Consider the following 18213-nt stretch of genomic DNA (forward strand, 5'->3'; position numbering starts at 1 on the left):
GCCATAATAAAGTGTGGAGATCATAGGACAACTTTCAGTATGAGTCCTCATAAGTTGCTGACCTCTTTGAGAAAGGGTATCATGTTGTTCACACCTACACAGGCTAGGCTAACTGGCATGAAGTTTCCTGGTTTTCCTGTTGCCACCTCCCACCATGCCAGAGGAACACTGGCCTTATAGTCATGCATTACCACATGTGGCTTTAACTTGCATGCTAGAGATCTGAATTCAGGTCCTCACGCTCACATGGGAAAAGTGTTACCCACAGAGCCATCTCTCCAACCTCCTTGGATTTATTCATTTATTTTATAAAGTGAAGTGTGGACACGCATCCCATAGTTTCTGGAGTATACTAGAATAGTGATGTCAGAAAGTAAAGTCCATAGAAACAAATGGTCTTCTAAACTGTTCCAGAAAAAGTAAGTCCAGGAACCCAAGCCACGGGAAATATTTAAAATGTTTCACAGACTTATTACGGCAGTTTGAATGATATTGGCCACCATATGGTCTTATACTTGCCTGCTTAGTCGCCAGCTGATAAGCTATCAGGCAAGGGAGGTGTGACCTTGTTGGGGGAGGTGTGTCTCTAGTGAGGGGGTGGTGTTGAAGTATCAAAAGCCTAGGACAGGCCTATTCTCTCTGTCTTTCTATCTTTCCGCCTTTCTGTCTGTTTATCTTTCTGCCTTTCTGTCTTTCTTTCTTTCTTTCTTCTTGTCTTTCTTTCCTTTCTTCCTTCCTGTCTGTCTCCTTGTTTCTCTGTCTGTCTGTCAGCCAGTCAGTCTGTCTGTCTCTGTCTCTGTCTCTGTCTCTCTGTCTGTCTCTGTCTGTCTCTCTCTCTCTCTCTCTGTCTCTCTCTCTCTGTCTCTCTGTCTCTCTGTCTCTCTGTCTCTCTCTCTCTCTCTCTCTCTCTCTCTCTCTCTCCCCCTTTCTATTGTCTGAGGGTCAGGATGTAGCTCCTTCCCCAGCACCATATCTTGCTGTGTGCTACCATGCTTTCTGCCATGATGAAGACTGAAATTTTAAGCAAGCCCTCAATCAAATGTTTTCTTTTATGTGTGGTCTTGGTCATGGTGTTTCTTCACAGTAATAGAACAGTGACTAAGAACTTCTCTTTTACCCGTGGATTATTTGTATTGATTTTCCTGTTTCCAGTAACTGCCTTCAAAGTTCACTTCAAGCTTTGAAACACTTCTAAACTCTGTGCCGGCACCAGGAACCTCCTTCGCTTTGCCATAGTGCCTGCCTGGAGAGTTTGGCTTCCCCAAGACTAGTTTCCCAGTCGTTGTGGACTCAACTATGAAGGTGGAAATAGAACAGTCCTCAGACACCTGATGTAATCGGAATTCACAAGTAAGGGTGAATTTGTTTCTTCTGAGTCTTTCCATAAGCTTTGGTGACCACATGCATTCTCAGTAGGCATGAGACATTTCCCAACACCCTCGAAAACAGTGTAACATACTGCATTACACAGCAACGGAGGCTGCCCGAGGACACGCTTTGATCCAATGAGACTGGCTCTCCCTCTTTTCTTCCTCCCTTGTCTCCTCTCTGCTCCCCAAACAATCCTAAAGGCGTGATGTGTTGACACAATCAGGCTAGTGATATAAAAAGGCTGAGTTCATATTTCTATAAATAGCTACCATAAAAAATTCATTGTAAAGAGATATCAAAATAATAGACAACACCTTGGGGCGTAGCACTTCTCAAATAAAAGTGTCAAATACACTTACCTATAAAATCTGGGTAAGCTGTTCTGGGAAATCTGCAGTAACCGTCTCCCACGAAGCGGGTCCCCTTTGTCACAGCAGCCGTGGCAGTGGCGAGAAAGGACTGCCTCCTTTCTAGATGGTACAAAGGAGGTGGGCCATTGACTTCTGCAGGAGGAAGCCACCTGACATGGATTGTAGTGCTGTTGACCCCTGTCACCATGGGAGCCCTTAGCTGAGCAGGAGCTGAAGGACACAAAAGGACACAGAATGACAAAGGTAGAAATGCCCTTGTGCACATCACACTTAAAAGTCAACTGTGGTCGTAGGTGTCTACATAGTTGTATGAATTTAAAATAGGATGGAAAGTTGATCTGGAAGGCAACTAAATAAAATTTAAATGACCAACAAATTCTTAATTCAAAACACATAAATTGATGAAGGCTTTCCCTTAGAAATAATTTGTATTTTATTTATATTATATATAAATATATTTTATTTTTTGTTTATATATAAACGGATATTATAGATACTATAAGTACCCTGTTTCGCTGTTTATAAACCTGTTGACTTCAATAGCTATTGTCTGGCTCTTTTTCTGGGTGTTTCTGGAAGAATGAAAACTGACTTTTTTGGAAACTGCTGAACCTCCTTGAACTGTGGCCAGCCCAGAAGAAGTGATGCTAACTAAGGTAGAACTTTTTGTCCTGATCTGTACTGACCTGGTACTGACCAGGTGGCAGAAATATGGAGCATGGGCAAGGGGAATGAGACGGAGTGGTGCCCTCTAGGAGCAGGGTATGGTTGACTTGCCCCCAGTATGTCCTTCAAACCAGTTGCTAATGTAGGATTAATGATTTTATGTTGACCAATGTTTATTTCATTGTATTGTTTTATTTCTACCACACTTGGAGTTTAATCAAGACGGTCTAGCATGCGAGGCAAGCAAACACTCTACCTCCCAACTCTGTGCTTAGTCTGTTTTATGTTTTGATGTATTTGAAATGATATCAGTGTGTACTTCCTTCCTGGGATACAGTGAAGACCATCTTTGTATGCTTAATTTCTCTTCCCCCCCCCGTCTCTGTCTGTTTCTTTGTCTCTCTGTCTGTCTCCCTGACTCTCTCTGTCTGTCTCTGTCTCTGTGTCTCTGTCTCTGTGTCTGTGTCTGTGTCTCTGTCTCTGTGTCTGTGTCTCTGTCTCTCTGTCTCTCTGTCTCTCTCTCTCTCTCTCTCTCTCTCTCTCTCTCTCTCTTTCCCTCCTTCTTACCCTCCCTCCTTAGGTAAGACAGCCATTTTCATGTGAAATTTCCTGATGTTTTTATCCTATACTTAGAACTGATAGAAATTAAAGCAGACAGACAAGCAGGCACCACTCTGAAAGCCAAGCAGAACAACTGAAGTATAGCACCTTACATGTGCTGGTGCAGGTACAGTGGGTTCTACCTACTGTATAGTAGCTGGAACACATCCAGACCTGAGTTCACTATGCCACCAACATGACACAAGACTTGTCTCAGTAATCACGCAGGGGGGCCTGATAAGGGCAGTGAGACCTGAAACATTCATAGATCCCGGATAGTGGCAGTTTCTTCAAGCTGCTAAGAGATTCTACGAGTAAGCAGTGATTTAAGATTGTCTATGTACCTCACTGAAAGGAACATCTGACTAACAGCTGAGTTACTGAAAGTGAAGGCTGACATCTTCTTTGTTTGGGGTGGGGTTTATCTATATCATTCCTCCTGGTCTGGAACTTGCTATGTAGAACAAGCTGTCCTGGAACTCACAGCAATCCTCCTGCCTCTGCCTCCTGAGTGCTGGAATGAAAAGACTTGGCTGCCATGGCCAGACCTGATCATTTCTTTTTGCTTTAAGCAGTTGTTTGAAGGAAAACACTCATTCCTACTCTGAGCATGTAGGGTGAATGAGAAAGAGAAGAAAGGAATGAATACAACTATGTCAAAGGGTTTCTGACCAAGAACCCAAACTATGTTTGTAGACTTTTAATTTCTACTTCTATTAACACAACATCGTTCAGGAAAACAAATCTCCTGTTACAAGAAACATAGTGATGTAAGGTCGAGAGTTGAACTCCTTAAAGTACATCAGGAAATTCACCTTGAATGCATCAAAAGAAATATTCTGAGTTATCTTGAGGTGCTGGCCAACATTCTATAGAGAAGCAGCCAGCTACCGTCCTATTTGACTCTGAGATGGAACAGAGCGAAAAGTTCATTGACTTAAATAGAAAATTAGCAACTGTTTTCATCTTCTGCTGTAGGAATCTGTGTGATCTCTCACATGTGTGAGTTTTATATGCATGGATTCTCTTGGTACTCTCTGCCAAAGCATAGCTAAGTGGAATGTTTTCATTTGCCATCCTAATAATCCAAAACAAAATAATGAGATAAACCAGCCTGAAACTCTCTGCACCCAGCTTGAGTTTGGAGATGCATCTCCCCTTCATAATTTTCTCTGGCCACTTATGCTTGGTTACAGGCTGAGGTGGGCAAGAAGGTCAGTCATTATTTTAGTTTTGAGCTCTACAGTGCAAGGAGAAGAACAATTAACACATTTTTTTTTTTTTTATAATTTCACTGTTTGTATGTGTTCACTCACATGCATGTCATTTATGTGTTTGGTATGTGTGTGTGTGTGTATATGTGTATGTGCATATGTATGTTTATATATGTATGTGTGTATGTGTATATTTGTATATGTGTGTATGTATGTTTATATATATGTGTGTGTGTATATGTGTATGTGTGTATGTGTGCATATGTGTATCTGTGTGTATATGTGTATATGTGTATGTATATGCATGTATATGTGTGTGTGTATGTTCCAAAGGATACTCTCTGGTGTTATTACATCCCCCATGAATACTGGTAATCTCCTTCGATGTCTTACAGGCCTGGAGCTAGAGAGAGACCAATTAGGCTAGACTGGCTGGCCAGCCAGTCCCAGGAATATACTTGTCTCTCCCTGCTGGTGCTAGGGTTAGAAGCACACACCTAACACCCTGCATTTTTATCTGCCTTCTGGGGACCAAAATTCACAGGACTTTGTGTCTCCAAGGCAAATGCTTTACTAAGTCAACTTCGAGTATCTGCCCCTTGTACCAACAAGCAAAAGTCAGAGAAGAAATAAAAAAGAAATGGTATTTGTGCTTTTCTGTTGTCACAGTTTCTGCATTCCACACTGCATTTTCTAGAGTTTAGAGCATGTAGACCTGACATTTAATTTAAAACATACCACATAGCCAGCTTCCACAGATATCCAATAGGATTCTCTCAAAAGAAGAAAAGGTTTTCATATATCTATTCTATTTTAACTAAGTTGTCAAAGCTTAGATGAAAGTCAACTTTTTACCATTGGGTGAGCAGTATCCTCTGCTCAGAACCTCCTTCTAAAATCTCCAAGTGTTTGGCTTCCTTACGTTCTACCAAGGACATGGGAGAGAATGGGGAAAGGATGGGTCAGGCTGTTATTTGAACCCTTTCCACCTTGATGGCACAATCCATAGTACTTCTTAATTAGAAATATAAATAAAGACTTCAGAGAATCAAACAATCCTATTAAAAATGGGGTACAGAGCTAAACAAAGAATTCTCAAGTGAGGAACATCGAATGGCTGAGAAGCATCTAAGGAAGTGCTTTACATCCCTAGTCATCAGGGAAATGCAAATCAAAACAACCCTGAAATTCCACCTCACATCAGTCAGAATGGCTAAGATCAAAATCTGAGATGACAGCAGATGCTGGCAAGGATGCAGAAAAAGAAGAACACTCCTCCCCTGTTGGTGGGGTTGTAAGCTGGTATAACCATTCTGGAAATCAGTCTGGTGGTTCCTTAGAAAATTGGACATAGTTTTACCCGAAAACCCAGTTATTCCACTCTGGGCATATACCCCCAAAGATGTTCCAACATACAATAAAGACACATGCACCACAATGTTCATATCAGCCCTACTTATAATAGCCAGAAGCTGGAAAGAACCCAAATGTCCTTCAGTAGATGAATGGATACAAAAATTGTGGTATATTTACATAATGGAGTACCATTCAGCTACTAGAAACAATGACTTTATATAATTCCTAGGAAAATGGATGCATCTATAGAATATCATCCTGAGGGAGGTAACCCAACCACAAAAGAAAAGATATAATATGAAGTCACTGATAATTGGATACTAGCCTCAGAAAGCTCTAAATATCCAAGAAACAACTCACAGATCATATGAAACTAAAAAAAAAAAAAAAAAAAAAAACTAAAAAGTTGAAGCTTCAGTCCTTTTTAGGTAAAAAAAAAAAAAAAAAAAAAAAAAAAAAAGCAACAACATATGTATAGTAACCACTCAGAGTGGGGTATACCTAGGCCTTAAATCATTAATAACTGAAGAGCGGGAAAGGTAGCCTTGTGGCAAGTTTTGGTATTTAAAAATCATTATGTTCAATTTATACACACCAAGAAGTTTTGTTTTTCGTGTATTTTATGTTTATGGTAACTAGTAAGATTTCAATTCATCCTTATCAAACCTTTAAAAAATCAAGTACTGACAAAAAATATTCATATAGTTTTATTCCAGAATGTTCTTAAAAGTCTGTACATGTATCTCTTTTTTTTAAAAATAAAGTTGTAAGGAAAAATTAATTTTTTCCTGTGTCTGTGCAAAAAAAGAAATATTAATTAATTAATTAATTAATTAATTAAACGAAAAAATCACATTGGATCTGTAGTTACTTTTTCAGTACCTTCTAAGGTGCGAGCTCAGCTTTGCCTTTAGTCTGGCAAAGAGTCATAGACAGGAAGTTCACTCTTATGTGGAGAATCTGGTCCAAGTAGTGACTACTGTTCAAACAACTCTATTCATAGAGAATTGTTCCACCAAGCAACTGGGATGTTTTTGATTAGTCTCCTCCAGAGGAGGTGTTGGAAGAGAGTTGATGGCTTATCTTACTGCTTCAGAAAGAAAATGGAAACTTCCAGCTGGTACTTTGTAGCTTCACATAACGGGGTCAACCATGGTTGTTTGCAGGATAGGTATCCTACTGAGCCATGCTTTTTACAGGCAAGAGAGGGAGTTGAGTGAAACTGTCTATCAATTAAATGGACTGGGACACACATACACACACACACACGCACACACACACACACACACACACCAATAACACAGAGGAAGGGGAGGGAAAAGAGGGGGAGAAGAAAGGGAGAGAGGAGAGAAGGAGGAGGAGGGAGAGGGAGAGAGCTTATAGTAAGGAGGGTCATTTGCTAGACTGCCAAAACAAAGTGACTGTAGACACACAAATATTTTTTTTTAAATAGTTCATAATCATAGCACAACTAATAAAGAGATAACTTTGAGAAAAGAATTTAACTTTAAATGTCTAGAGATATTTCACCCTAATTTCTATGCTACAAATACTTTAGCAAAACCATTCAAACTTTGTATTATTTGCCTGAGTTTTTTTCGTCTGGAAACTGAGAATTTTCATTATAATACATTAACAGTAATTCAATGAGCAATCTACATAATCGTCTTGCTCCCTCTCATTGATCCTGGAACTCATCTCTTTTGTAAAGCTAGACTGGCTGCCCAAGAAGTCTCAACAATTCTTCCCTTTCTATCCCACCTTCAGCACTGAGGTTAGCCACACCCACATGCAGCCAGATGTGGCTTTCATGTGGGTCCTGTGGGTCTGCACTTAAACAGTAAGTGCTCCTATCTACTGAGACAACTCAGTTCCTCATCTCCCCTATGATATTATATCTTATAAAAAGCCTCCTAAAATGCTCAGCGAATCTACATCCTTTATGCGGCATTTGTTATATTATTATCTGACTAACAGCATATTGTAATGAATAAATTTACACTTGCAAAATTTATGGAGTGTGGAGTCTTAAGCAAGACAAACTCACGGGTCTTTTGAATCAAATCTCTTCATTTGTTTTCAAACCCTTGTGTATGAAGTCGGCGTAGACTAGTTATTCATCTGTTTCTTGCATTGAGTCCAGGCATCTATGCAGAGTTTCCATGGCTCAGGGTGTATAGAGTTTAGACTAGCATAGGATATCCTTAGGCACTCTGTCAGAAGGAAATTTGGAGTGGAAACTTAAGGGTTCTTTGGAGTGTCAGTTGTGTTGGATGATGCTTTGTCAGGGCAACCATGTGAAGGAGTGTTCTCCCAATGTGGACACGGGTGAGAGGATGTTCTGCTAAAGCAAGCAAGTGAAGGGACATATGATGAAGGGTACTTTGCTAATGACACACATGCCTTAGTCCACCTTATAGTTGAGCTCCATTTGTTGAAGCTACATAGAGAGAAACATGCCAAATACTTCTGGTGGTGTGCTGCAGTTTCTTTCTGCTTCTGCATACGCAGGGCTGATTGGCAGAGTGATATCAGCTGAGACAGACCCATGTGATGTGCAAGACCCATGGAGGACACTTGATATGTGGAAGAAGTGTAACAAGGACCCCATGGACAGTGACTGAGGTCGAATTAGGCTTGCTTATAGACCTTGCTATGTAACATTAGTTCTCAAGACCTTGCTGATCTTCACTGAGAGAGGCACAGCTAAGAGCGTCTCCTGGTAGCCATTCCTGTTGGCTGTCATCCCTCCTGCTAACTTGGGCAGATTTACCTGAGGCCTGGTTGGCTAGTTAAAAAGAAGGATTGGGAAAAAAATTAAAGTTACAAAAGCTACTTTGACTTTCTCTCAAAGTTCTAGAACCATTGTCAAGAAAAGTTACTTTCCATACATTGCTAGGCCTGAACATCTGCATGTAAGCTCTGAGACCAGGACCGAAGAGTGAATTCCCAGGTGACAGCAACTCTGTCCAGCCATCAGTGTACAGAAGAGGAAAGCCGTTTCCACGAGAGCCTAGAGGTCACTCACTGCTGTCTTATGGGCCAACAATGACTCTAGAAAACAAAATATATTTCTCTACTTGGCGCCTGCTTCCTCATCAGCACCATCACACTGTGAGGGTGTGCACAGTGGAAATGCTCTTCTCCATCATTTGATCTGCCTTTTCTTCAGTTATGTCTTCATTGAGAGACTTGGTTGAGCCAAGATGAACCAAAATATGATTCTCAATGAGAAAACTAGCAAGAGGCTGACACACAGGTCTCCATAGACTTCAAGGAAGCTGACCACAGTCCCTATCATTTCCCTTTCAGCAGCCAGCCTTCATTTCTTCACCCTGAGTGTGGCATACAACATGATCTTTTTATGTGTGCCATGTCACAGAAAGGCTACAAAGCATGACTTTCAGAGACCTTAAATGAACTTGGATCCTGAACATTGCTGTCACTGTCTCTCAAGTGATGGTAGATCAATTGTCCATAACTAACACTGCACAAGTCTAGAGAGAAAAGGACCCATTATTTCTGAATTACACACAGTGTACCGAAGGTGACAGCCACCACTGCTACTCCCTAAAGTCCAGCACTAATATAAGAGGTAGTTGCTCTGATTGTAATTATGGTATCCTTGCTATACAAACTTGAAGCTTTTATGGGGCCTGTGCAATTAGTATCTTAAACGTATCGTAACGCTTGCCTGTCTGACAGCACTGTATTGATTTTTTAATCATTTTCAAGTCTCCTCCAGCACAAATAAATGTACTGTAGTTACAGTTAATGCGCTGTGTACACACATTAAACATGGGTGTGACACAATTTATTATATTGTGATATATAGAATCCAAGTGGTCCATCACAGAAAGCGTCCCAGTTCCCACATCAGTGTGGGGGTTACTGCTGTCCTTGGTCTTCCAAATTCTTCAACTTCGAACAGTGAGAGACCTTTTCTTAATAAGACACTTAGGCCCCCCAAAAATAAAATAGGAGAGGTGCTTCATATAAATCTTTTATATATGCCACTGAGGGAGAAAAAAATTAATAGCCTAGAACAGAAGAGAGTTTGTATTTTCCTAAAGGGGTCACTGTGGGACCAATGGAGACTGCTCACTAGCATTTTTGTCTATTCGAGTTCTTTCCATGAAGTTTTATTTATTTATTTACATATTTATTTTTGAGGGTACTCCTGTCCAAGTTTTGGGTGGAGTCCTTGAGCCTATTTCTGTCCATTTTCAAATATTTCTGTCCTTACTTTAATGACCTGCAGAAGATACAGAGGGAGAAGGAAGCAGAGGGAAAGTGCTCTTTCATAAAGGTGATTTCTTCTTGGCCTTTCTGCATGCCCAAAAGGCCATCAGGAAGCGTGATAAAAGTCACCATCCAGATGCAGTCACTGGCCCCTTAGGTCACTGTGCTTTTCACAAGCCAGCCCTCTCTTCAGGTGCATCTCCAGCCCTTCAAAGTGGAGTCGATGAGTATAAAGCTGTTAATTTTGCTGTGTTAGAAATGATATCATTTTAGCTTTAGCATGGAAGACAGATGCCCGCATTTCCCCGGGAACAGATGGCATTTCTGTCTAATAGTGCATCTCTGTATTAGTAAGGTCTGTTGTGTATACAAACAGTAATAAACACTAGGTAAGGATCAAAATAAATTTTAATTGTTGACATTAAACCCTGGCATCACAGACTAAGGCCGCAATATTCCTTTTTCAAGTCTGACACGTTTACCAATGCTGCAGAAGCCTTGCTGAGAGCTGACAGGACGCAGCTCCATTGAAAGTATGCTTACACAGTCCTGGTTAGGTGTCAGCCGGGATCCCTGACTCCACAGGGTTGTCATGGCATTAGCTCCATTGCGTATGAAGAGTATTTCTAATGTTCCTAAGACCCCTTTGATTGTTCCATCGGGGACCACAGTATTATTAGTATCCAAACTACTTTTTCTTTTTGCCTTGCTAAATAAAGATTTCCAATCAAACTCATCATGTTAGACGCCAAGTTGGACAGCCCTAACCTCCCCCCCAAAAAGAGAAGCCACCCCTCATCTTGTTTACCCAGACTGCTGGGCTCTGTAGACAATCCCAGCTTTTTCAGCCTTGTTTCAATGAGTCTGTGCTGGGGGTCCAATGTGCCAACAGCACTGAGCCCGTTCTCATAACACCTCCAGCCATCTAGAGTCACACACACAATGTCCATTTATTTTGGGAAGCTGCTGTGCTTAAAAACAATCATAACCGATACTCACTAAACACCCCAGTTAGCCTGGATTTCAGATGCCCCATCACTAACATCGCTAACAAACATGCTTTGCCAACCATATTTCTTTAAAAAAATGGATGTATTTTTTTAATCACGGAAAATATATTGCTCCCACCATATGGGAGAAGCAACGACTCACCAGCCGATTTAAGATGCAGCATATTGAGCTGACCATATGTTCCAATGCTGTTGAATGGCTGAGTGATTCATGCCCGTCACATTGTAGTATATCAATTAAAGCTCCTTGAAGTCTGCATGATTTGTGCCTCTGTTATTAAACCCTGCTAATTCATCCCTCTTACACATCTGTTATAAATCTCTAGGAGAGCTGCATGATTCATGGCAATCTGTGAGCATGCTACAGCAAATTCTTCTCCTTGTAATTAACAGTAAATTGTTTTACTGCCATGCAATGAATTTTTCAGTTATATCGCAAATGAACTCCTAAATGTGCGGGTTTTTTTTTTCTTCCCTAAGAACTGACTTATATCATTAGGCAATTAAAAAGCATTGCTTTGAACCAAAAGCTTTTAATCAAGAGGAATACAACTTAAATATTGCTTGAGAACCCTGGCAATTTGACATGTTTTTTTTTTCTTCTTCTTTGCAAGTGCAAAAGTAATCTCCACTGAGAGAGAAAACAGACAGAAAGTGTCCGAGGGTCAGGGTCTCCTTCCTGAGGGACAGGAGCGCCCATGTATGGCACATAGGAGGGAAGCCAAGTTTTTACACTGATATTCTTTATCTTGAATGGGCCTTGAGTCATCTGCTGCTCCCAAAGTTTTCAGGCTGCTTTACACCACTCTCATTGTAGAAGGCAGTCTTTGCTTTTGAAATAAATAATTGGATAATTAGCCAGGTCAAATCATCAGAGGGCTCCGGGGCTGTTCAAGTGTTCTTGTCAAAGGTGAAGCGAATTCATTTCGGCTCTGCAGATCTTCCGAGGGCCTTTGATTTCTTCCTCCCCCTCACTTTCTTGGCAGCAGCCTCGGATTCACGAGTCCATACATCAAGTCAGTAGTTTTTAACAACAAATGGAATTAAATTCAAAGAAGAGAAACTAATTGAAGGACAGCGACAAAAGCGTCGGGTGATGTGCTTTTTAATATGGCCTGCCACATTTGCATGATAATTTTTCCTTTTTAGCATGGAGCAGAAAGCGACTAGCTTAATGAAGGATTATTCAAGACAGGAAGGAACAAAATGCATTCATAACTAAGAACAAAGATGGAATTATGAGACGGAAACCAGCAACCTCACAGAAAGAACTGGATGATTGCCTTACACTCCAGGAATAAAGAGGTGGAAAAATATTTATATTAGTATTCACTAATGACTATATAGACAAGATTGTTGTAATTAAAAGTATAAATTAACATATTAAGAGTGCTTGTTTAATCACTCTGGGCCCTATTCACAATGAAAAGACTTATGTCCCCTGCATTCAAACAAGCGGAGTTGCCAGCCCAGGAGAAAGGGGATCTACACTCTACTTTAGGTAGAGAAAAACTCAACACACCTTGCTTAAAAGATGGACACTTCTCAGCTTCTAGTCTGGAAGCCAGTGACAGGTCAAGAAAATAACCTGGGTACTCCTTTAGAAATGGATCTCCCAAAGGAAGATTTAAGCCTGGCAGATGGAGGAAATGACAGGAAGAAATTCACAAGTTTCCCCAATGGAAAGAGTAAATCTCTGTAGGTGTGTGTAGCGTGGACTCGAAGGAAGTCCAGCTCATCTGGTAACTTGCCTGAAAACCTGGAGTGACTCCACGCCATTAAGTCAAGCTTTTTCAGTTGCTCCTTAGGGACCCCATCCCTCAGATATGATGAGAACTGTGCAGGAACCAAACCCCAACCTGATCCAGTACTCATGGTGAAGTGCCCTGATCTATCAATACATCTGAAAGATTTAACGTCAATTGTCTGTTTCTCAAGCTTTCCCATGAAATGTCCAGATGAAGCTACATACTTATTTAAAAACAAAACAACACAACACAAAAGAAAACAAAACAACAACAGCAAATGAAAACCCCAACAGTGGCAGATATTTTAAATGGCCAGAAGTCACTGTTGTGATCCCTCACTTCTAAGTGGCTAAATGCCTATTCTGATTTGTGACTTTCTGCTATGGTGCTATTGAAGGGCTGGTCTCCATCCCTCCCACTTGAACTTAAGACTTAAATGACCTACAAGCTCCCAGGGAGTCACCCACAGTTCACAGAAGGAATAGAGCAGAGAGATTCTTACAGTGGATGGTTGACTCCCTTTCCTTTCCAATCCAGGCTTGACTACACAAAAGTCCTGCTTCGGCATTGCTTACTTTTATGATGCCTGGCCTATGAGTCTTATTTAGATGTTTAATCTTAAGGCATGTACAGGGACAGACACATAAGCACCTACTGAAAATAAGAGGCATGAAGAATACAGTAGATATTGAGCTTTGCTTTCAGGCAAATAAAAGCTAATTTCTCTTCGTCCTGATCTGAACATACCTGCAAATGGTGCGTTTTACACTGAAACACACGTGACAAAATCATCTTCTACTATCATCGTGTAAATTACGTTTATTGACAGATGAGAATTCAGATTCCTGACATATACCGATGGCTAACACTAAGCTCTCTTTATTTTCTGAAAGCCACTGGAACAATTTCTCCATCAGAATAGAAAAGATTTCCCCCAGGAACAAAAGCTAATGCAATGGTTTAAGTAGAAACTGGGCAAATTGAAGTGTTTTTCAAAACTTCAAAGACACGCCTTTGAATTTTCCTAAGGCATTGTCTTCCACAGCTCAGTCCTTTATGCCCAGCTTCAGCTTGGGGCATTGCGGGGACACACTTCCCCCAACCTTATGCGTGCTTCTCAGCAGCCCCTTTTAGAACTTTTCACATAGGAATCCTCTGATCTCCCTGTCTCCTTGCTTCTCTTCTGCCATGTTACACACATGCACTTGCTCAAATGCTTCCCTTCAGCCTGTATCACTGCATCCTCTCTGCCTCTCTGACTCAGTTGAACCATAGCTCTCCCTCCATCTCTCTACAGGTGATTATAAAACCAGCAACATTTTAACCATCAGACTTGTATGCTCTGTTTCTAGCTGCCCGTACATGCCATGACTCCAGCAAGGGATGGACCGTAAACCCAAGGGTTTGTTTGCCCATCTGTTGGTCTTTCCCATTTCGTTTAACAGAAAGACCACAGTCTAATATTTACTGTCATCTTCAGTTTTTTCCTGTTCTGAACCTGTCGATACTTTCCCCATAATAGGATCTGTTTCAACTGTCCATCTTCATTTTTACTCATTGGACAGAGTCCCTTGGTCTCTGCTGAGAAAGACTCTGAGAATCTATTGATATCCCCTCAGAACGTATTGCCAAAGAAGTCTTGGTAAACCACAAATTTCATCATAGCGATATCCAGAACAGTGCCGACCTCCAACATGGTGACTAGTACATTTTATATGCTCAGTAGATAGATATAAATGTCATTATTTATCAACCAAATCTATCTACAATAGCATCCAGTGATGGTCTAACCACCAAACTCGAAGCCATGCGTCCTCTGCTCTGTCCCTATGGCTTCTTTTCTGCTGAGAGTCCTAACACACTTCCTCTTGCCAATCATTCTACTAGATGGTGATTTCTTAAACTAAACATAGTGTGCATTGTCTTTAGGATTCCCACAGACTTTTGAATATTCAATGGCTGCTTTCTAATTGGAGATTTTACAAGATAATGTATCAATGATGTGCTCAGGGACACATAAGTGACTTCATGCTACAAATAGCAAATTGGAAAATTATAATTTGGACACAAATTTTTAAACGTTATTTTGCTATAATTTTTATTTTTCTTATTTTATATGTATGGTTGTTTTGCCTGCACATATGTTTGTGTACTGGTTGTGTGTCTATTGCCCATGGAGGCCAGAAGAAGGCACTGGATATCCTGGAACTGAAGTTGAAGATAGATGTGGGTTGCCATGTAGATTCTGGGAATTGAACCTGACAGAGATTAGACAAACACATAGGAATTGTTACTATATATTCAGTTACATTGGGCATCCAACAGCACTAGATGACTTTGCAGTGCTTTGCCTTGTGAGAGGCTGGGGTGTCCCAGCTATGACTAGCCTTATTGCTAGGGTTCTCCATCTAACACTCTACTAAAAGTTAATCTCCAGCTTGTGTTTAACCTCTCTTGTATTTTATTAAATCTGTGAGACTGAGTGTCTTTTCAAATTTTGTCCAAAACTGTATCATATTTTTTTGGCCTGGATAGAATCTACCCATCCTATTCAAATGTATTACCTTTGAATCATAGCATTCAAAAAATAAATAGGCTTATAGGAGTATGAACTCCATATGATTTGATACACTGGGCACTCCTCACACATCTGAAATACACATAGATTAGACATATCAGTACACAAATGAGTCAGTCCTTGAGGTAATGAACAACACTATCCTGGAATCTGGATGTACTTCACATCAACTGAAAATTGTAACAAGCAATAGCAATTGCATGACATAATTTGAACTGACTTATTTTTCCCAGTTATTTTAAACTAAATTATTTGAACTGAGGACAGAAACACTAGAATTAGACCTACAAACAGTAGGGTGACAATTAAAGATATGTTCATACGGTGCCTATAATTTGTTAGGGAATCCCGTAACCTCTGTATTTGCAGACACACCCATAAAGAGAATCTAAGCCTTGCAGAATAACTGACAAAAATACTGGCAAATGAAAATATTCTAAACGCTGTTAGTGGAGAGCGTAGACGGGAGCAATGCATGTGTTCAGCTTTGTGTAAATCTAGTTGGCTCTTAGTAACACAAAGGAAAATGATGTAAACCACATTATAAGATTTAACAAGTTTCCTATTACATTGGGCAGATTTAGGGGATTCTTATTAATCATGAATAAAATAATATGTGAGCAATTGCCTATCAAACAGATGAAACATCTAGTGGCAGGCAACTTAGACATTGCCAAAGAGCCTCATGGGGCAGGAGTTGATAGACCCAACCTCCTAACATGAAAAAAAAAAAGTTACAACTTAAGGAAGAAATGTCATGTGACCTCATATAATCACTCCTAAATGCATCTCACAACTGTCAGGAAATTCTGAGGCACTAGTTAGATGCTGTCTTAGTCAGAGTTTCTATTCCTGCACAAACATCATGATCAAGAAGCAAGTCGGGGAGGAAAGGGTTTATTCAGCTTACACTTCCACATGCTGTTCATAACCAAAGGAAGTCAGGACTTTCAAGCAGGTCAGGAAGCAGAAGCTGATGCAGAGGCCATGGAGGGATGTTACTTACTGGCTTGCTTCCCCTGGCTTGCTTAGCCTGCTTTCTTATAGAACCCAGGTCTACCAGCCCAGGGATGGCACCACCCACAATGGGCTGGGCCCTCCCCCCTTGGTCACTAGTTGAGAAAATGCTTTACAGCTGGATCTCATGGGGGCATTTTCTCAACTGAGGCTTCTTTCTCTGTGATAACTCCAGCTTGTGTCAAGTTGACACAAAACCAGCCAGTACAGATGCTGAGCACAGAAACTATTCTTTTTCCGTATCTAATTTGGGGCTCTTCTGATATGCCCGTCACCTTGGCTAATTTATTTATTTTTTTTGTTTAAAAATCTCAAGATAAATCTCACTCAGGATTTATGAGAAAGCAGCAGAGAACAGAAAAGACATATAGGACGGCCAAAGTGCAGCAGAGCTATAGGTATTGATTCTCAACGTGAATATATTTCTTCATACTCATCAGAATGTACTTACGTGCTGCTAGGGTTTGTCCTGCTCCCAAAGCACTGGTTACACAGCCAACTGAATTGCAGAGGGAGACAGTAAAGCTGTAGATCCTATGAGGCTTGAGTCCCTTTATGATGTAAGACTCGTCTTGGGACTTAGCAAAATGCACCAGCTTCAAGGCAAAATAACAACAATAGTAATCAGATAACAATCAACATACAGCATATAATTCTGGCATTCAGAACCAAAATTCAAACAGTGGGGATTATTCCAAACTCCTATATGGGAGATTTTTCCAAAAAAAAAAAAGTCCCAACAAGCTGAGGTTTAATTGACAATTGTACAATCACGCTGTTTATGGGGTAATAATGCAGTTCCTGAGTGGATAAATGAGAAGACGGTGTTATGGCCTCATAAAGCAGCATGTATGTATGCTAACTGTCACCAACAGTAGAGATAAAGATGGCAACACTGACATGCATACCGTGAAAAAGTCCAAACCAAGCCAACAGTAGTGCTACTTCACGGCAGCGCATGGGACAAAAACATGGTGCAGAATTGGCAATAGATGCTGCCTGAACATCCCTCCAGGTCAAATCTCACTTCCCCTTCTTATCTGAATAAATACATTCCGTTAGGTCGATAGTTACATCATTTTTGAAGAACTGTTATCATAATAAATTTTCAAATGAAAGTAGAAAGTCTGAGTAGAGGAGATTGGGAGGAACACTATAAACAAATAGTAAAATAGCAACACAAAATTCATGCTATCATTATGACCAGGACCAATCACCAGCAACTATGAAAACCTGCTTAGACTAAGGATACAATTTATATTTGGGGGGAAAACCATGCAACAGCATCATGAATATAAATTATTTCTCTTAGGGCTACTGACATGCACTCATGAACTATGTTCTGGCGATCTACCATGAACCAGACTGCATATGTGATTCCAGCCCTTTACACTTGTAAGAGGTGAATGTTTATGCTACCTACGGAGGCCATAGCCACGTAATGTCCTAACACAAACAGTCAAATGTTTCTGGTATATGCCAGTACAAACCAATTATATCACCAAGGCTATAGTATTTTAGGTCATACAACTGATAAAGAATAGGTACGGTATTAATGTATTTGCTACAATCTTTATATATAAAAGGCTATGGTAAAAGCCTGCTGAATTACATCAGTTACAGTTCCATGGCTTGTGCCTACCATGGTCTTGATCCTATCAATAGACTATGTAGGCTCTGACATAGTCCTAAGGTTTGACATTCATGGAACATGATACATGACATATAAACAAAATGGAGGATACATTGTTTAGTTACAGAGTTTAGACTGAGATATTTTCCCTGCAGGTGTACAACAAAATATACTGGGAATGTTTATCTAGATATTGACTTCAAATTTTATGAGAGCAAAATGACCGGCTAAAACATAACCATAAGCCAAACACCAATGATAAATATGGAATATAAGAATCAAAGCGAGGACAGCAATCCTATTTATAAATTTACCTAAACAACATTATAGATTATTTGCACAGGAAGCTTTATAAACTGGAAAACATGTTATTATACTATATGTTATTTTTTATCATGAGATCATTT

The 18213-nt window shown here is 40.3% G+C and overlaps 1 protein-coding gene across 1 annotated transcript in view; it reads right to left on the reverse strand.

Annotated features, from left to right (window-relative positions):
- The window catches only part of USH2A (usherin), a gene marked incomplete at both ends in the record, with an annotated part of 645989 nt that overhangs the window by 453136 nt on the left and 174640 nt on the right, over positions 1-18213 (reverse strand). Inside the window, 2 exons of the mRNA XM_080923960.1 lie at positions 1731-1952; positions 16625-16769. Coding sequence (XP_080780086.1) covers positions 1731-1952; positions 16625-16769 — 367 coding nt within the window. The remainder of the gene's footprint in view (positions 1-1730; positions 1953-16624; positions 16770-18213) is intronic.

Source organism: Micromys minutus (genome assembly GCF_963924665.1).
Source record: "Micromys minutus genome assembly, chromosome: 1".
NCBI lineage: Eukaryota > Metazoa > Chordata > Mammalia > Rodentia > Muridae > Micromys > Micromys minutus.